The sequence below is a fragment of the Microcaecilia unicolor genome, chromosome 12, assembly GCF_901765095.1.
Source record: "Microcaecilia unicolor chromosome 12, aMicUni1.1, whole genome shotgun sequence".
In the NCBI taxonomy this organism is placed as follows: domain Eukaryota; kingdom Metazoa; phylum Chordata; class Amphibia; order Gymnophiona; family Siphonopidae; genus Microcaecilia; species Microcaecilia unicolor.
This window is the reverse complement of record NC_044042.1, coordinates 9,339,524-9,357,315: the sequence shown is the minus strand read 5'-3', so window position 1 is coordinate 9,357,315 and position 17,792 is coordinate 9,339,524. Positions and strand designations below refer to the sequence as shown.

The following is a 17,792-nucleotide window of genomic DNA, read 5'->3' as shown; positions in this document are numbered from 1 at the left end:
TGTAACCCGACGAGGTAACTTTTAAAATTCAGAGGGAGGGGGACTGGAACTCAGGCGGTCGGGGGCGGGGCAGCCACACGGGGCACCCTTGAGCGCGAGGCCCTATGCGGTCGCCTCAGTCGCCTCGCCCTAAGACCGGGCCTGATGGCATAGTGTGCTGCATTACAATGTCAACACAATACACAATAAAACATTTTAATGGGCAGCATCAGGTGGACGCAAAGATGGAGCATATAGATAGATAAGATAGAGTATCGGGAGTAAGAAAATAAGGGGATTAGTTAAAGAGAGAGTTGCAAATAATGTCAGAAAAGTGCTTGAACATTATCTTGGCTAAGGTAGGAGCGGATAAACATGTCCTGCTATAATATGTGCAGCCGATGTCATTTACTTCTTCCGTTAAAGACCTGGTGGAAGAGCCAAGCTTTCACCTGCTTCCTGAACTAGAGATAGTCTTGTGTTAAGCGGAGCCTTTCGGGGAGTGCATTCCAGAGCATGGGGCCTACTCCGGAGAAGGCTCGTTTGCGGATATCACATCACGTGATGTCCTTCGGAGAGGGTGTGCTTAGGGAAACTCCTTGGGAGGACCTTAGTGAAGGTGTGTAGAGGGGAGATCCTGTTCTTCAAGTATTTGGGGCCATTTCCTTTAAGGGTCTTGAAGGTCAAACACAGAGTTTTAAATTTAGCTCTGTATTGTACTGGTAGCCAGTAAAGTTTTTGCAAAGATGGTGTGATGTGGTCACATCGCTTGCAACCTTCTATGAGTCTTGCCGCAGCATTCTGAATCAACTGGAGCTGGTGCAGGCCCTTTGTAGTCAGAGCAGTGTACAGCGCATTACAGTAATCCAGTCTTGATGTTATCATGGCGTGCACAACTGAGACAAGGCTTGCCTTCTCAATGTAAGGAGACAGGTAGCGTAGTGTCGCAAGTGATAGAAGCTGCTCTTGAAGGTTGCTTGGATTTGGGGGATCAGAGTAAGTGTTGAACCGAGCTGCATTCCAAGGTTCCTGACTTGTGATTTGAGGGGACGCTCATATTTCCCAAAAGAGATATATGTTGAGATATATGAACAGACAAGCTGGGTAGGAGAAAGTCATTGGGATGAAAAGATTGATGACCAAAGTGAAGGCAAATGATATGTACGCTTGAGTAAGCTATGAGGAAGTGGTCTTAGTTTCAAGGTGTGTAGCCTGCTATTATTATTTTCAGTTTTGGAAAGCTGGTTTAACTACTGTTTAGCATAACATATGAGTTTGTTTGGTTTAATTATTTGTAGTTCCTGGATAGATTGATCTAGTTCTTGTTAATTGGAATCCGCCATTTAACTGGATAGGTATAGGCGGAATGCAAAAACTGGTGGAATATAACTTAACTATTCTATAAGTTATGCTTGTAAGTGTGAGTGGACTGTTCATTGCCACATGTATTAAAAGCTTTCCAGATCATTCAGGTCCCTCTTTTAAACTTAAAATGATCTAGTGAACTGTTGCAAGTCAGCGGTGTTTAAGAACTGCGAAATAAATAAATAATGAAGTGCTTTGGTTGTAAACCACTTTGGATGGTAGATTACCAATGAGACAGTCAATACATTTTTATAAATAAATAAATCAATCAAATGTTTAGTAGACTCTGGCTAATTTTGTGTACCTAAGTTCCATTGACAAATAAAAGTACTATTTCCGAACCCTTCCCACTCCTTTCTTGAAACGAAGCTCTGCAGCCCTTTAAGATGTCACTGAAATTGTCTGTCTGTCTGTCTTGTAGATTCATGAAGTTTGTGCTTGTCAACACAACACAGTGGGACCAAATTGTGAGCGTTGCGCTGATGCCTATAATGACTTGCCATGGAGGCCTGCAGATGACCAAAATCCGAATGAGTGCAAAAGTATGTTCGTCCTTTACTACTACTACTTAATATTTCTAAAGCGCTACTAGGGTTACGCAGCGCTGTACAATTTACATAGAGGGACAGTCCCTGCTCAAAAGAGCTTACAATCTAGTAGACAAGTGAACGGTCAAATTGGGGCAGTTTGGAGTTACTGAACGGTAAGAGTTAGGTGCCGAACGCAGCAATGAAGAGGTGGGTTTTAAGCAGAGACTTGATGATGGGCAGGGAGGGGGCTTGGCGTATGGGCTCAGGAAGGTTGTTCCAAGCATAGGGTGAGGCGAGGCAAAATGAGCGGAGCCTGGAGTTGGCGGTGGTGGAGAAGGGTACAGAGAGGAGGGATTTGTCCTGTGAACAGAGGTTACGGGCGGGAACGTAAGGGGAGATGAGGGTAGAGAGGTAGTGAGGGGCAGCAGACTGAGTGCATTTGTAGGTAAGAAGGAGAAGCTTGAATTGAATGCGGTATCTGATCGGAAGCCAGTGAAGTGACCTGAGGAGAGGGGTGATATGAGTATATCGGTTCTGGCGGAATATGAGACGTGCAGCAGAGTTCTGAACAGACTGAAGGGGGGATAGATGGCTAAGTGGGAGGCCGGTGAGGAGTAAGTTGCAGTAGTCCAGGCGAGAGGTAATGAGAGCGTGGACGAGAGTTCGGGTGGTGTGTTCAGAGAGGAAAGGGCGAATTTTGCTGATGTTAAAGAGGAAGAAGCGACAGGTCTTGGCTATCTGCTGGATATGCACAGAGAAGGAGAGGGAGGAGTCAAAGATGAGTCCGAGGTTTGCCTTCCCTCCCCTCCTCTCCCCTCCCCTCCCTTCCCTTTCTTCTCATTTCTGCACATCACTTTTTTTCTTCATGTTCTAGTTCTTTTCTGAGTAGAGGTCGATGGAAATTCCTTTTTTTTTTAACCAGTTTCGGCCGAAACCGAAACTGCAGCCGAAACTTATTGCCTGGTTTTGGCTGAAACCAAACATTAAAAGTTTGGTTGTGTGAATGTGAACCAATGAAGCCCGCTGGGGATTGTCAGAGCTTGCAGTCGGCTAAAACCACAGGAGATTCTTACCCCTCTAGTCCCAGGAAATGCAAGAACAGGCTGGCAACTGGGAGAGCCATTTTAACAAGGACTTTTCAACAAGTCTGGCACGTTTGAGTTCCCAAGTCAGTGCAGATGTAGTTAAACGTCTTCTCAGACAGGAACTTTGTGATAATGTGTAAAAAAAAACAAAACCAAGCCCAACAAACAAATCATGATTACCAGTTTTTACTTACCCAAACTGTGTACGAGTAACAAGAGAAAGTAGCATTGAGATGTTTCCCATTTTGTATTTAGTTATAAAACTGATTAAGGAGAAGTATGATATAGATTCTTATTAAAATAGGATAAAGGAGTCCAGACACTGTCTATACTGCGGACATTATACCACCCTGATGCACAATCTAGAATAAAAAAAGAACAATGATGTTACTGAATGCGAGGACTTATATGCTCTGAAAAATTACAATCACGAGTGATACATTTCTCAAATCATTTTCTAATCTATAAACTTAATTTCATGGTATTTAGCAAAGATAGTAACCATTTTTATTTTTTGTGTCCTGTTTTTTTTTGTCTCTGCAAATATGGTAACCTTAATGTCGAAATGGCTGCTGTGACCTCTTGCAGCTGTCTCATGAGGTTGCTACTACTAATCATTTCTATAGCGCTACTAGACGTACACAGCGCTGTACACTGAACATGAAGAGACAGTCCCTGCTCGACAGAGCTTACAATCTAATCAGGACAGACAAATAAGGGATAAGGACAAAGAGTAGCAAGATTCCGGAATCCCAAAGAGTAGCAACATTCTGTGCGGAATCCCAAAGGGTAGTAGCAAGATTCCGGAATCCCAAAGACTACTACTACTACTAATCATTTCTAAAGCGCTACTAGACATACGCAACGCTGTACACTTGAACATGAAGAGACAGTCCCTGCTCGACAGAGCTTACAATCTAATCAGGACAGACAAATAAGGGATAAGGACAAAGAGTAGCAAGATTCCGGAATCCCAACGAGTAGCAAGGTTCTGTGCGGAATCCCAAAGAGTAGAAAGATTCTGGAATCCCAAACACTACTACTACTACTTATCATTTCTATAGCGCTACTACACATACGCAGCGCTGTACACTTGAACATGAAGAGACAGTCCCTGCTCGATAGAGCTTACAACCTAATCAGGACAGACAAACAGGACAAATAAGGGATAAGGGAATTACTAAGGTGAGAATGATAAAACAGACATGGGTACTGAAACAAGTGAATAGCGGTTAGGAGTTAAAAGTTTGCCACTAGAGGTCATGGCATCCATTTTGACAGCAGAGCCAGCATGAGCAACTGGGGATCACTCCTGCCTTCACTACATCCCTAGACCGCCACAGACTGTAAGATAGGCCTGAGGGGGCACCTGCAAGTGAAATGCAAGCCCTGTTCAGAGGGAGAAGGGAGGGAGGACAAAGCACAAATTTCTAGCTTCCATCGAAAGCACATGGTCAGTTTCAGCCAAAACTGAAACCACGGACATAGCCTTTTGGCCGAAACCAAAACCAGGCAGAAAAAGGGTTTGGGGCCAAAACCAAACTGAAATTCGGTCGGCCTCTACTTCTGAGGTCTTCAAGGAACCAGATTCCTTTTCAGTCAAGAAAAACTTTTCAGATCGGTAGAACTTCTTAATGTTGAAGGTTCTAAACAGTCTTAGGGCACCATCTAGTGGAAATGTGTTAAACATCCAGGGGCCGATATTTAACCAATGGGAGGCATTCTGCATATGTGCTGTGGTGAGCACTGACCTCGGACATTTGATGCCGAGCCGTTTCTGGTGACCAGCATTAAATATCTGGTTTCATTTTTGGCTGCCGGAACTTAACCGGTTAAGCCAATACTCAGTGCTAACCAGTTAAGATCCTAGCACTTAAAGACAGGACTGCTATTTGTGTGGTTCTATTTAACCGCTTAACCCAGTGTTGAATATTGGCACTAACCAGCTATATCGCATAATCGGTTAGCTGCTTTGCGCTAACTGTGAATACTAAACTGAGATATTCGGCTATCTCCTGCTGAATAATAGTGGTTAGTGTAGTGCAGTGGACTTTGATCCTGGGGAACTGAGTTCCATTCCCACTGCAGCTCCTTGTGACTCTGGGCAAGTCACTTAACCCTCCATTGCCCCAGGTACCAAAAACTTAGATTGAGAGCCCTCTAGGAACAGAGTAATTTTCCTACATGTAATCTGCTTTGAACATAGTTGCAAAAACGACAGAAAGGCAGTATATCAAGTCCCATTTCCCTTTCCCTATTGGAGATTCTAGATGGAATGTTGCCACTATTGAGATTCTGTTGCTACTATTTGAGATCCTACATGGAATGTTGCTATTCCACTAGCAACATTCCATGTAGAAGCCTGCCCTTGCAGATCAGCAACGCAGCCGCGCAGGCTTCTGTTTCTGTGAGTGACGTCCTGGACCTATACGTCTAACTCCATCTCTACCTGTTTTCAAATCTATTCTGAAAACCCACCTTTTCACTGCTGCTTTTTAGCTCCTAGCCACTACTCAATTGCCCTCCCCTTGTCCCTTCTTTCCTTCTCACCCAGACTCTAGAGCATCTTGGTTTCGAAGGTTTCTAAACAGTTTTAGGCCACTATCTAGTGAACATGTGTTAAATATCCAGTCTTTTGTAATATTTATGCCCTTTCTGTCCCTCCAGGATGCAATTGCAATAATCACTCTGACAAGTGCCATTTTGACCCTGCCGTGTACCAGGCCAGTGGGGGCATCAGTGGGGGTGTGTGTGGTGATTGTCGCGATGGTACAATGGGGAAGAACTGCGAGAGATGCAAGGCCAATTATTTCCGCCATCCAGACCGGGATATCGGCCACCGTGACGCTTGTATATGTGAGTACAGTCATTTTCCACATATCAGACAACTATTGGGGAAGTTGCAAGAGATATGCACTGTCCATACTACCTACTTGTGATGTCTCATGGCCAGAAAATAAATTTCAGTGTATACATTTTCTGGCACGACACTATCTGTTCTACATAGGGCTTATAACATTTATTGACCAAACTCTTGCAAATGTGGGTGAAACAGGAAGATGTCAGATATGGACACAGGATAGACAGATGTTCTGTACCTTCATTGGCCTGCAGGTGGCAGGATGGAGGTTCAGTGGGGTAGGAAATATCTGTAGTAGCATGGAGTGGCATGTAGAGTCTGCACACCCGAAAACTGTCGTGTGCAAGGAGCAATACCCTACCATTTCAGTTACAGGTTGGGTACAGAGATGCCAAGTTTACCCAGTTCCAGGCTGGAGATTTTGGGACAGCCCTGGTTTTGAACTTAAATCCCAAAGCAATATGGGATTTGTAGTTCCTGATCCTGCCCATTGAAATCACTGCTGCAAGTCCCATAATGCACCAGGGATAGATAGGGTGGTCAGAAATCCAGGACAGCCCACAATCTCCAGCCTGGAACTGGGTAACTTGGCATCTCTGGTTGGGCAGATCCTTGGCAGCATGAACAGGAATGGTTGGAAAAAGTGAATGGACCAATTGTGTATTGATTTTTATATTTATTTTTGTTATCATATATTTTCAAGCAATCTATTTCAGAAAAGATGCTAAGTAGAGGAGTGTGGTAGCCGTGTTAGTCCACTCTTAAGGTTATCAATAGAAATCAAACAAAATAAAACATGGAAAAGAAAATAAGATGATACCTTTTTTATTGGACATAACTTAATACATTTCTTGATTAGCTTTCGAAGGTTGCCCTTCTTCCTCAGATCGGAAATAAGCAAATGTGCTAGCTGACAGTGTATATAAGTGAAAACATTCAAGCATTACTATGACAGTAAAATAGATACTATTGGAGATTCTACATGGAATGTTGCTACTATTGGAGATTCTACATGGAATGTTGCTATTCCACTAGCAACATTCCATGTAGAAGTCGGCCCTTGCAGATCACCAATGTGGCCGCGCAGGCTTCTGCTTCTGTGAGTCTGACGTCCTGCACATACGTGCAGGACGTCAGACTCACAGAAACAGAAGCCTGCGCAGCCTTCCACATGGAATGTTGCTAGTGGAATAGCAACATTCCATGTAGAATCTCCAATAGTAGCAACATTCCATGTAGAATGTCCAATAGTAGCAACATTCCATGTAGAATCTCCAATAGTATCTATTTTATTTTTGTTACATTTGTACCCTGCGCTTTCCCACTCATGGCAGGCTCAATGCAGCTTACATGGGGCAATGGAGGGTTAAGTGACTTGCCCAGAGTCACAAGGAGCTGCCTATGCCTGCAGTGGGAATCGAACCCAGTTCCCCAGGACCAAAGTCCACCACCGTAACCACTAGGCCACTCCTTCACTGTTGCTACTATTGGAGATTCTACATGGAATGTTGTTATTCCACTAGCAACATTCCATGTAGAAGTCGGCCCTTGCGGATCACCAATGTGGCCGCGCAGGCTTCTGCTTCTGTGAGTCTGACGTCCTGCACGTACGTGCAGGACGTCAGACTCACAGAAACAGAAGCCTGCGCAGCCTTCTACATGGAATGTTGCTAGTGGAATAGCAACATTCCATGTAGAATCTCCAATAGTAGCAACATTCCATGTAGAATCTCCAATAGTATCTATTTACTGTCATAGTAATGCTTGAATGTTTTCACTTATATACACTGTCAGCTAGCACATTTGCTTATTTCCGATCTGAGGAAGAAGGGCAACCTTCGAAAGCTAATCAAGAAATGTATTAAGTTATGTCCAATAAAAAAGGTATCATCTTATTTTCTTTTCCATGTTTTATTTTGTTTGATTTCTATAGATTCTACATGGAATGTTGCTATTCCACTAGCAACATTCCATGTAGAAGTCGGCCCTTGTAGATCAGCAATGTGGCCGCGCAGGCTTCTGCTTCTGCGAGTCTGACGTCCTGCACGTACGTGCAGGACGTCAGACTCAGAGAAACAGAAGCCTGCGCAGCCTTCTACATGGAATGTTGCTAGTGGAATAGCAACATTCCATGTAGAATCTCCAATAGTAGCAACATTCCATGTAGAATCTCCAATAGTATCTATTTTACTGTCATAGTAATGCTTGAATGTTTTCACTTATATACATTGTCAGCTAGCACATTTGCTTATTTCCAATCTGACGAAGAAGGGCAACCTTTGAAAGCTAATCAAGAAATGTATTAAGTTATGTCCAATAAAAAAGGTATCATCTTATTTTCTTTTCCATGTTTTATTTTGTTTGATTTCTATAGATTCTACATGGAATGTTGCTATTCCACTAGCAACATTCCATGTAGAAGTTGGCCCTTGCAGATCACCAACGTGGCCGCGCAGGCTTCTACATGGAATGTTGCTAGTGGAATAGCAACATTCCATGTAGAATCTCCAATAGTAGCAACATTCCATGTAGAATCTCCAATAGTATCTATTTTACTGTCATAGTAATGCTTGAATGTTTTCACTTATATACACTGTCAGCTAGCACATTTGCTTATTTCCGATCTGAGGAAGAAGGGCAACCTTCGAAAGCTAATCAAGAAATGTATTAAAGTTATGTCCAATAAAAAAAGGTATCATCTTATTTTCTTTTCCATGTTTTATTTTGTTTGATTTCTATTGATAAAGAAAAGATGCTGATATTATTTCATTTATTTTCAATCAAATCAATATGTTTTTTTGTCGCTGTGGCTCTAGATATATCTCTCCAGAGATTTTCATGGTATATTTTTTTTCATTTCTATCCATTTTTTATTACCATTATTATGACTATTATTATTTTTATATCTATTTGTATTTTTTAATTTATTTTTTTACATTTTCTATTCATTGTTTACGTTATTTTTTCATCAACTACTTCTTCCTGTTATCTAAATTATCATTCAGTACATTACCTTTTCGTATGATTGCAATATTATAATATCAGTTAAATTAATGTGAGGCTGTATTTGCCATTTTTTCACTATAGATGCCATGATGATATTAAATCTCGAATCCAATTATGTTTTTCACATATATTTCTATAATGGATATGATCCATTGTTTTGTTCAAATATTTATATATTTGTATATGTCATGAATATGTTCTAATTTATGTTTTAACACCCATGGTTCATAATGTTTTAAGTTTTATACATATATATATATTGTTTTTTTTAAAAATGATCTTATTTGCATACTAGTAACGAAGGCCCGTTTCAAATCGCAATGAAACGGGCGCTAGCAAGGCTCCCCTCCGTCCCTTTGTGTCTCCGTGTGTCGCCGGCCCCCCTGCAGCCTCCGTGCGAATGTGCTGTGACCCTGGCCCTTTTGGCACGCCCCCCAGCGTCCATGACCGTTCCCCCCGATGTGTGTGTTGCCAGTGCACCCTCTTCCACCCCCACCGATGTCATCGCTGCCGGCGCTTCCCCCTCTCCGAAGGCCCCCCCACCCCACTGACCTGCCCAAACAGAAGATTTCAGCGTCATGTGAGTGCCCCTGCAGTAGGAACCGATAGAGTAACGTGTGCTCCGCCCTCTACGTCATCGCGTTTTGACGCGAGGGCGGAGCAGAGCTACAGTGCAGTACAACGTTGGAGCTGAGAATGTGCTCTGCTCTCAACGTCATAACGTTTGACACGAGGGCGGGGCCCACAGACTGTGATTTTGTGAGGCTTCAGAGCTTCGAACTTACGAACCTGGCTTCAGTGACGTCAGTGCAAATAGAATGTTGAGGGTGAGTTTTATATATATAGATATTTGTAATGTATATGTTACATTTCATGCTTCATTAATTATGGTTCCTATTGTTGTTAAGTTGTGTATATATATATATATATATATAGATATTTTATTATTAAACTATTATTTTTTATGTTTAATGTAGACCCCTGACGCAGGCGCTATGCGCCAAAACACGGACCCTGTCGGGTCCATTCTAGGATTGTTTCATCTATACATTCGATTAAAAATTCTTATTCCTTTTTTTGAAGGCTCTCCTGGTACTTTCTGTTTTGCTGATATTATAATTGCAACCTCATACTGTACTGAAATTTAAGCCTATCACTTTGATCTCTGGTTAGACGATTAATTACATTCATATAAATAAACACTGCACCAAATTTACAAGGTAAACGGAACCAGGAATCTGGATTGTCTGGACAGATCCCCCTTCTCCTGTCTGCGCTGCCATAGGAGCCGACTCTGTGGGTGCTTGAGCACCCCCAATATTGAGAAAAGTCCTTGGCTCCTATGTACACCGCTGCGGATTTATAATGAACGTGTTATGACGCAGTTTTGCCTTTCTTCCACCAGCGTGTGACTGCGATCCAGAGGGTAGCGTGGACGGGGGCAGCTGCGACCCCTTGACGGGACGCTGCACGTGTAAGCAGAACGTTGCCGGTGAACGCTGCCATCAGTGCAAGGCTGGTTTCTACCAATTGAGCGGGTCCAATCCTCTGGGATGTAGACGTAAGTGTTCAACCAGGGACCAGATGGTCTGGGAAGAGAAGCTTTGGCTGTTGGCAGATCTTTTGTAACTCATTGCTGAACCGTACTTTCAGGCCATCACAGAAAGCTTTGTCACTGTTGTGAAAATATGGGTTAGGTGAGAGTCCAGGGGTGTGCTGGTAAATTTTTAACAGGCTCTTTCTCCGGACGTAGCCAGCTCTGCAGTTGAAAGGGCCAAGGGTGGCCGGGGAGGGGGGGGGGCGGGGAGGGGAGCGCAACACTTGCCTCTCTCTCCTCCCTCCCTCCCTTCGTGCGGGCACACTAGGCATACCTTTGCTGGCAGCCAATAAATGGACTGCCACCACTCCCAACGTCTTGCTCTGAGCAGCATGCTGGAACGTCTCTCAAATGCTCGAGAAGTCCCAGCCTGCTGCCCAGAGCTGGAAACAGGGAGCAGCAGTAGTCTATTTACTTGGCTGGCAGGGCTCAGCATCCCCACCAGCAAAGTAAAAGAGAATTCAGCAGGGGGCCCAAGCCCACATTTTGGGAGCCAATTAAAGCAGCCATGGAGGGCCCTACTTTAACAACCGGCTCCCAAAATTCTTAAAAACTTAACAACTGGCTCTTGCGAGCCTGTGAGAGCCTGCTCCAGCACTCCACTGGGTGAGACTCACTAACTCAAACCTATGCCAATAGTACTACTACTTATTTTTAAAGCACTACTAGACGTATGCAGCGCTGTACACTTGAACATAGAGACAGTCCCTGCTCCACACTAATAAGTGAGGATGATTAAGGGTTCTGAACAAAGTGAATAAGGGTTAGGTGTTAAAAGCAGCATCAAAAAGGTGGGCTTTTAGATTTGAAGACGGCCAGAGCCGGAGTTTGACGTACCGGCTCAGGAAGTCTATTCCAGGCGTATGGTGCAGCAAGATAAAAGGAACGGAGTCTGGAGTTAGCAGTGGAGGAGAAGGGTGCAGATAAGAGAGATTTACCCAGTGAACGGAGTTCCCGGGGAGGAATGTAGGGGGAGATGAGAGTGGAGAGGTACTGAGGAGCTGCAGAGTGAATGCACTTATAGGTCAATAAGAGGAGTTTGAATTGTATGCGGAAACGGATAGGAAGCCAGTGAAGTGACTTGAGGAGAGGGCTAATATGAGCATAAAGATTTTTTAAATGCCGTGAACAAAAAAATCTGCCTATAGGTGATTAGGGGATTTTCACAAATTGACTAGAGATGAAAGTTCAAGTTTCCAGACCTTCTACTTTAGGAAGTGAAAATTGGAATAAGCTAAGATACTTACCTGTAGCTTTTGTTTTCCAAGGAGAGCAGGCATATATTCTCAGGGTTAGGGTTAGGTCACCATGTATTTGTTTCTCTACCGGACTTGGCGAACGCTTTTACGGTACTATGTAAGCCACATTGAGTCTACAAATAGGTGGGAAAATGTGGGATACAAATGTAACAAATAAATAATTTGCACTGAGCAAAGATTTTCTACTATCCCTCTGCTGCTAAGTATCCCGGAGAAACCCTTTGGCTTGGTGATGTTGACAAAAATGCTTTCTCTTACCTTTCAGAATGTGATTGCAACCCGCTGGGGAGCCGAAGCGATCAACCTTGTGATGGCGACACGGGCCAGTGCTTCTGCCTCCCCACTGTCACCGGACCCAAGTGCGATCAATGCATCTCCAACCACTGGAACCTGGCAAGTGGCCGCGGCTGTCAGAAGTGCCAGTGTGACCCTCGATACTCCTACAGCTCCCCGTGTAACCAGGTATGGAGGACATTGGGTTTTCTGTAATGACCAGGCATTATAGCAAGTCCAAGCTAGCTCGCTCATCTATCAGATGCTAAACTCTCTGTAAGTTGGTAGAGCTCCATTCAAGCTTGCGGGTAAGGTAGGACTTTGAGTTTTTAATTATTGAAATTAATTCTATACTGCCTCTGGTTAAATCGACCGTTCAAAGCAGTTTGCAATTGAGAGGAGCCTAGTGGTTAGAACAGAGAAGCCAGGACTCAAATCTCACTGATTTTCCTTGTGACCTTGGATCAGCGGTTCTCAATACGGTCCTCAGGATGTCACACCCAGCCAGTCAGGTTTTCAGGATATACACAACGAATATGCATGAGGTATGAGCACTGCAGACAGATTCTCTGAAATTGAGGTAATAAATAGAAATACAACAAAACAGAGAAAAAAAAACCTAAGATGATACCTTTCTTACTGGACTAACTTAATACAGTTTTTGATTAGCTTACGAAGGTAATCCTTTATCTTCCTAAAAGAAATAAGCAAATGGGGTTTTTTATTATTATTTATTTATTGATTTTACAAAATAATTACAAGTATCACACTTGACCAGAAAAACAGACTAGATATTATTATTATTATTATTATTAGCATTTGTATAGCGCTACCAGACGTACTCAGCGCTGAACACCTGACACAAAGAGACAGTCCCTGCTCAAAAGAGTTTACAATCTAAATAATACAGACAGATAAGACAGTTACGGATGCTGGGGTCAGGCTTCCGGTGCTGCAGTCCGCGACCTGCCTGCCTCCTCGGCTCCGGGCCCCCTTCATTCAAAGCGGCAGTCGCGTCTCTTCTGGCCTTCCCTCCCTGTGTCCCGCCCTCGCGGAAACCGGAAGTTACATCAGACGAGGGCGGGACACAGGGAGGGAAGGCCAGAAGAGACGCGACTGCCGCTTTGAATGAAGGGGGCCCGGAGCCGTGGAGGCAGGCAGGTGAGACCGCAGACTGCAGCGGTGGGGGGAGGAGGCGGCGGCCCTAATGGGAATTGATTGCCCTTAAATGAAGAAGGGAGAGGAAAAATCAAGCTTATTAATATGGTATGATCCAGTTGTGTCACGACCAGACTGCAACACAATGATGACATGGACTAAAGCCATTAAGGGGCCCTTTTACTAAGCCGTGTAGGCGTGTACGCACACCCAACACGCGTCAGTTTTGAGTTACCGCCCATCTACCGCATGGCTGTTGCAGTCATTTCATTTTTGACACGTGTCTGCTAGGCGCACCGGAAAATATTTGTATTTTTTGGCGCGCAAGCGATAATCATCATTCTACACACATAGACCATGACCACCCGGTTGCTGCGTGAGAAGACCCTTACTGCTAGGCCAGACCCAAAATGGACGTGCACCAGTGTTAATTTTGCCTCGCGTCCATTTTTGGCGAAAAATTTTTAAAAAGGCATTTTTTACAGGGGCGCTGAAAAAATGATTCTGCGTGCGCCCAAAACATGCGTCTACCTCAGGCCATTTTTCAGCGCGCCTTTGTAAAACCAAGCACAAGGTCTTGAATTCAATTCTAGCAATCGCTGGCAACCAATGAAGATATTTTAAAACAAGGTGTAATCCTGCCATATCTTGATTTATCTACAATCAGTAATTGAATTCTAGATAAAGATTTTTCCGATAGACCTAAATAAAAAGAGTTACAATAATCTACTCTAGACATTATTAATGCTTGAAATATAATGGTTCAGAAATGTGATTGTTCCTGATCTCTCCCGTCTGCTTGTGACTTGCAGGTGACTGGGCAGTGCGTGTGCAAAGAAGGCTTTGGAGGGCTGCTTTGTACAGAATGCGCTGACAGATCCTATGGAAACACCCAGACAGGTTGCCGAGGTTCGGACAGTTTTCTGCAGAAATAATATTTGTAGTGTTAATTTAACCTGTTTGCTGAAGATCACGCACTCATTAGCTACTGCTGACGGTTGATGTGTGTATTACTTGCCCGCTCAGCGCAAAACTCAAGTCAAATTTGTGCCTCTTCTGTGAGTAGATATGCCCCAGGACCCGGGTTACAAGTTTCCTGAGCGGGAGTCCTCCACCTACAGTCCTGCTAGTGGGTGGCGCTGTTTCATTATCACATTTTCAATAGTGAGGGACAGGCAAGCTCTGCAGGACTCCAGGGAAACCTGCCTGTCCCTAGCAATTAAAAGCAACAATATTGAAGCATCGCCCCCTGCTGGCAGCAATGCGGTTGGAGGACTTAGAGGTTGCAGTGCCGAGTGATCACATCATGACACTCAGTGGCAGGTAAAGATTTGGGGGTCCTCTCTCTCAGTGTCTCTCACTCTGCATGCATGCTAAATTATTGCTGGAGAGTAGGAAGGTTAGAGGATAGCTGACATCTTTTAATCATGCCTGTTGTTCATTTTGTGTCATTTCCTATACAAAATAACACAAACCCCACATTTTGGGCCCTGTTTACTAAGGTGCGTTACTGTTTTTAGCGCATGGAAGAGAGAAAGAGGAGATGTTGCATGGCAGGTGAAGAGAGAGACAGAGACAGAAGATTCTGGATGGTAGGGTAGGGAAGGTGGGCGGGGGGGGGGGGGGGGGGGAGAGGAGATCCTGGATGGCTGGGGGAGGGGGAGAGAAGGTATGCTGCATGATGGAGGTTGGGGGGAGAGAGACAGAAGTGCCCCCACAGGCACACGTGTCGTAACCCTAAAGATTTACATTTGTCACGCCACACCCCATCTCACCCTGAATTAGTCCTGCCGCACTTTAGCTTCCCCAGATATCTGAGTCACCAACCACCTATGCTCATATGCTAATGGGATGCAAAGCAAGAAACAAAGCTAGTGAGATGCATGCTGGGCCACGAAACCCTCATATCTTTTGTGTTTCAAACTGGTATTCTCCATTCCCCTACCCTATATGTCTTGGGCATAATATGGCTCAATCGTAAAACCTCTCATTACTAAAACAAAATAATTATAACATAGGAGGGAATGTGTTTCTTTTGATTGAATTTGAAACCCTCCTTCTCTCTCCTTTTTCTTTCTAGCCTGTAACTGCAACTTTGAAGGTACACAAGGTGCAGGTTGTGACAAGGCCACAGGCAGGTGCTTGTGTCGCCCTGGCTTCTCCGGGTCCCGCTGCGACGAGTGCCAACGAGGCTACTGTGACAACTACCCCAGCTGTGTGGCCTGCCACCCCTGCTTTCAGTTCTACGATGGCGACCTCAGCCGGTTCTCATCCCAGCAGAACGCCCTGCGGAATGCTACCTTCGGCCTGGCGGGTACAGTGGACACCAGCTTTGGGCCCCGTGTCAAGGAATTAGAAGGCAGGCTTCAACAAATCCAAGGAATCGCTGGCAACCCCCTGGTGACAGACAGTGAGCTGGCTAACGTGAAGAATTCATTTACAGCAATGAGGTAATGATATTCTTTGACTTACATGTACTTCCTTCACTTGTACATGCTTTCAGGTTTTATTATTTTTGGTTGTACACTGCTTTTTTTTTTGCTTTGTTAGTAAAAACCAATTAAGCAAATAAATAAAACACTAGTAAAAAAAGGCCTGTTTCTGGAGCAAATGAAACGGGCGCTAGCAAGGTTTTCCTTCTCACCTCCCCACCCCCCCACCCCTTCGTCGTTGTGAACCCACTGACGCCATTGCTCCGCACCTCGTCAACGCACCTTCATCACCTTTCTTCATTCTGAAGCCACTGACGCCATTGCTCCGCCCTCGATGTGTGACGCCAGTGCTCCGCCCTCGACGTCATCACGTTTGACGCGAGGGCGGGGCCCAGAGACTTGGTGATTTCGGTGGCTTCACCACCACGAACCCTTCATGAAGGAAGTGACGTCAGTGTCTTCAGAATGTTGAGGGTGAGTTTTATTATACAGATATGCAAAATCAGAGAGTACCGAGATTTCTCTATTGGTTTCTCTTTCTCTCTTCTTCCACTCCTGCTATTCTCTGTCTTTTGCTTCTCCGTCTCTTCCCCTTCTCTGTCACTCTCTTCTGTTTCTTATGTGTTACTCATTGTCTGTTGGTTGTAAGCAGGGCTGCCGAGGGGGAGTGGGGAAAAATTCCCTGGGCCCGGGTACGGCTTGGAATCAGGAAGGTTCAGACCTGAAGGCTTTCTTAAACAGGAACCTCTCTCTCTCTCTCCCCCCCCCCCCCCCCCCCCGATATTCAGCTACATTTGACTGGCCAGGATCGGCACCTGGCTGGTGAAATGTGGAATAACCAGCTATCCACCAATATTGCTGGCTAGCAGCTAAACGGTTATATTGGGCGATATAACCGTCTATGTGCCAATTTTTAAAGTCAGACCGGCCAAGTTTGGTGGTTGTATTTGGCCACGTGAAACCAGGGAATATCTTTGGCAGGTCTGACGTTAACTGGCAAGCGCTGAATATTGGCTTGGCCGGTTAAAGTCCAGACATAGTTAAACTGGAAATAGCCCTGCATTGAATATCGGCTCTCGGCACCAACCACTGGAGTTAGCCGGTCTAACTCCCATGGTCTAAAAATCGACCTTAGACATCTTTAGACTAATTTTGAATCTATCAAAGGTGGTTTCTAAATGAAGATGAAATAGTAGTGAATTCCAAAGTTGTGGTCCTGTTACACTACAAATCTTGGAACAAATAGTATCAAAGCGGATGTGCCTCTGTGTTTTTTTTTCTTTTCCTGCCTGTTTTCATTTAACGAGATGCAATGACCTGGGAATATGTCCTTGACATTTTCCATGTTGTTGCAAATGACAGCCCAACCCTAGTAACTTGTATTAACTCCCTAACCCACCCTAATTCCAACTTGAACATTAAGCTACACCCAATGTTCCCTCTAAGCTGGGTGGGAGTCATCCAACTGATTGCTGCCAGTGGGGGGCAGTGGAGTCCTGCAGAACTTGCCTGTCTCTTACTATTGAGAATGTGTTGTTAAAACAGCACCCTCTACTGGCAGGACCATAGGTGGAGGACTCCCACTCAGCTTAGAGGGAACACTGGTTACACCTCTGCTCCAAAAGCAGTTCAACCCTTTGGCTTCTTCTGAGAGCGAGTTACCACGCCTGGAAGCAATGACCTTGTTCCTGCTGTGCCAAAGAAAATGCCATCCAGATAGGAAATTGCTAACAAACCCTCACTATTCATTTGCATCTTTTCTCTGTTTACACCAGAGTCACAGCTCAGCAAATCAACCCTGACTTACCACAGCTGGAGGACTTTTCCTCCATGACAACCAGCTTGGAGACCCTTGACCTGAAGCTGACATCCGTGAATACTCAGTACCAACACCAAAAGTCTCAGTATGAGACCAGCATCAGTGTAGATCCTTCAGGTGAGTCTTGGCCTATGCATGAATCTCCGCTCTAGAACTAGTTCTTTCATGATCTCAGAAATGCAGCTGGAGAATCTCCGCTTAGGAGAGCGAGGGAATTTGAACCACATGGCGCAACTGGGAGAGCTTCTGACCTAGGGTGTCATTCTCCTGATATACCTGACCAAAGTCACCGATTCTCAGAACTCCCACCGTAGAGTTAACAACGCACATCCCATACCACCGAAGGAATGCAGAAAAAATAGCTCTCCAATGCTCAAAGAAAATGATATTTAAATTATATGCGTACTGTAAAAGTGAAAGCAAGGGGGA

The 17,792-nt window shown here is 44.5% G+C and overlaps 1 protein-coding gene across 2 annotated transcripts in view; it reads left to right on the top strand.

The window, feature by feature from the left end:
- LAMB3 (laminin subunit beta 3) overlaps positions 1-17,792 on the top strand; it is a 109,223-nt gene that overhangs the window by 69,480 nt on the left and 21,951 nt on the right. For both annotated transcript variants that reach the window (XM_030221328.1, XM_030221329.1), the window contains exons 9-15: positions 1,766-1,886; positions 5,627-5,815; positions 10,231-10,386; positions 11,947-12,143; positions 13,925-14,021; positions 15,193-15,562; positions 17,320-17,480. In XM_030221328.1, the coding sequence (XP_030077188.1) occupies positions 1,766-1,886; positions 5,627-5,815; positions 10,231-10,386; positions 11,947-12,143; positions 13,925-14,021; positions 15,193-15,562; positions 17,320-17,480 (1,291 nt within the window). The remainder of the gene's footprint in view (positions 1-1,765; positions 1,887-5,626; positions 5,816-10,230; positions 10,387-11,946; positions 12,144-13,924; positions 14,022-15,192; positions 15,563-17,319; positions 17,481-17,792) is intronic.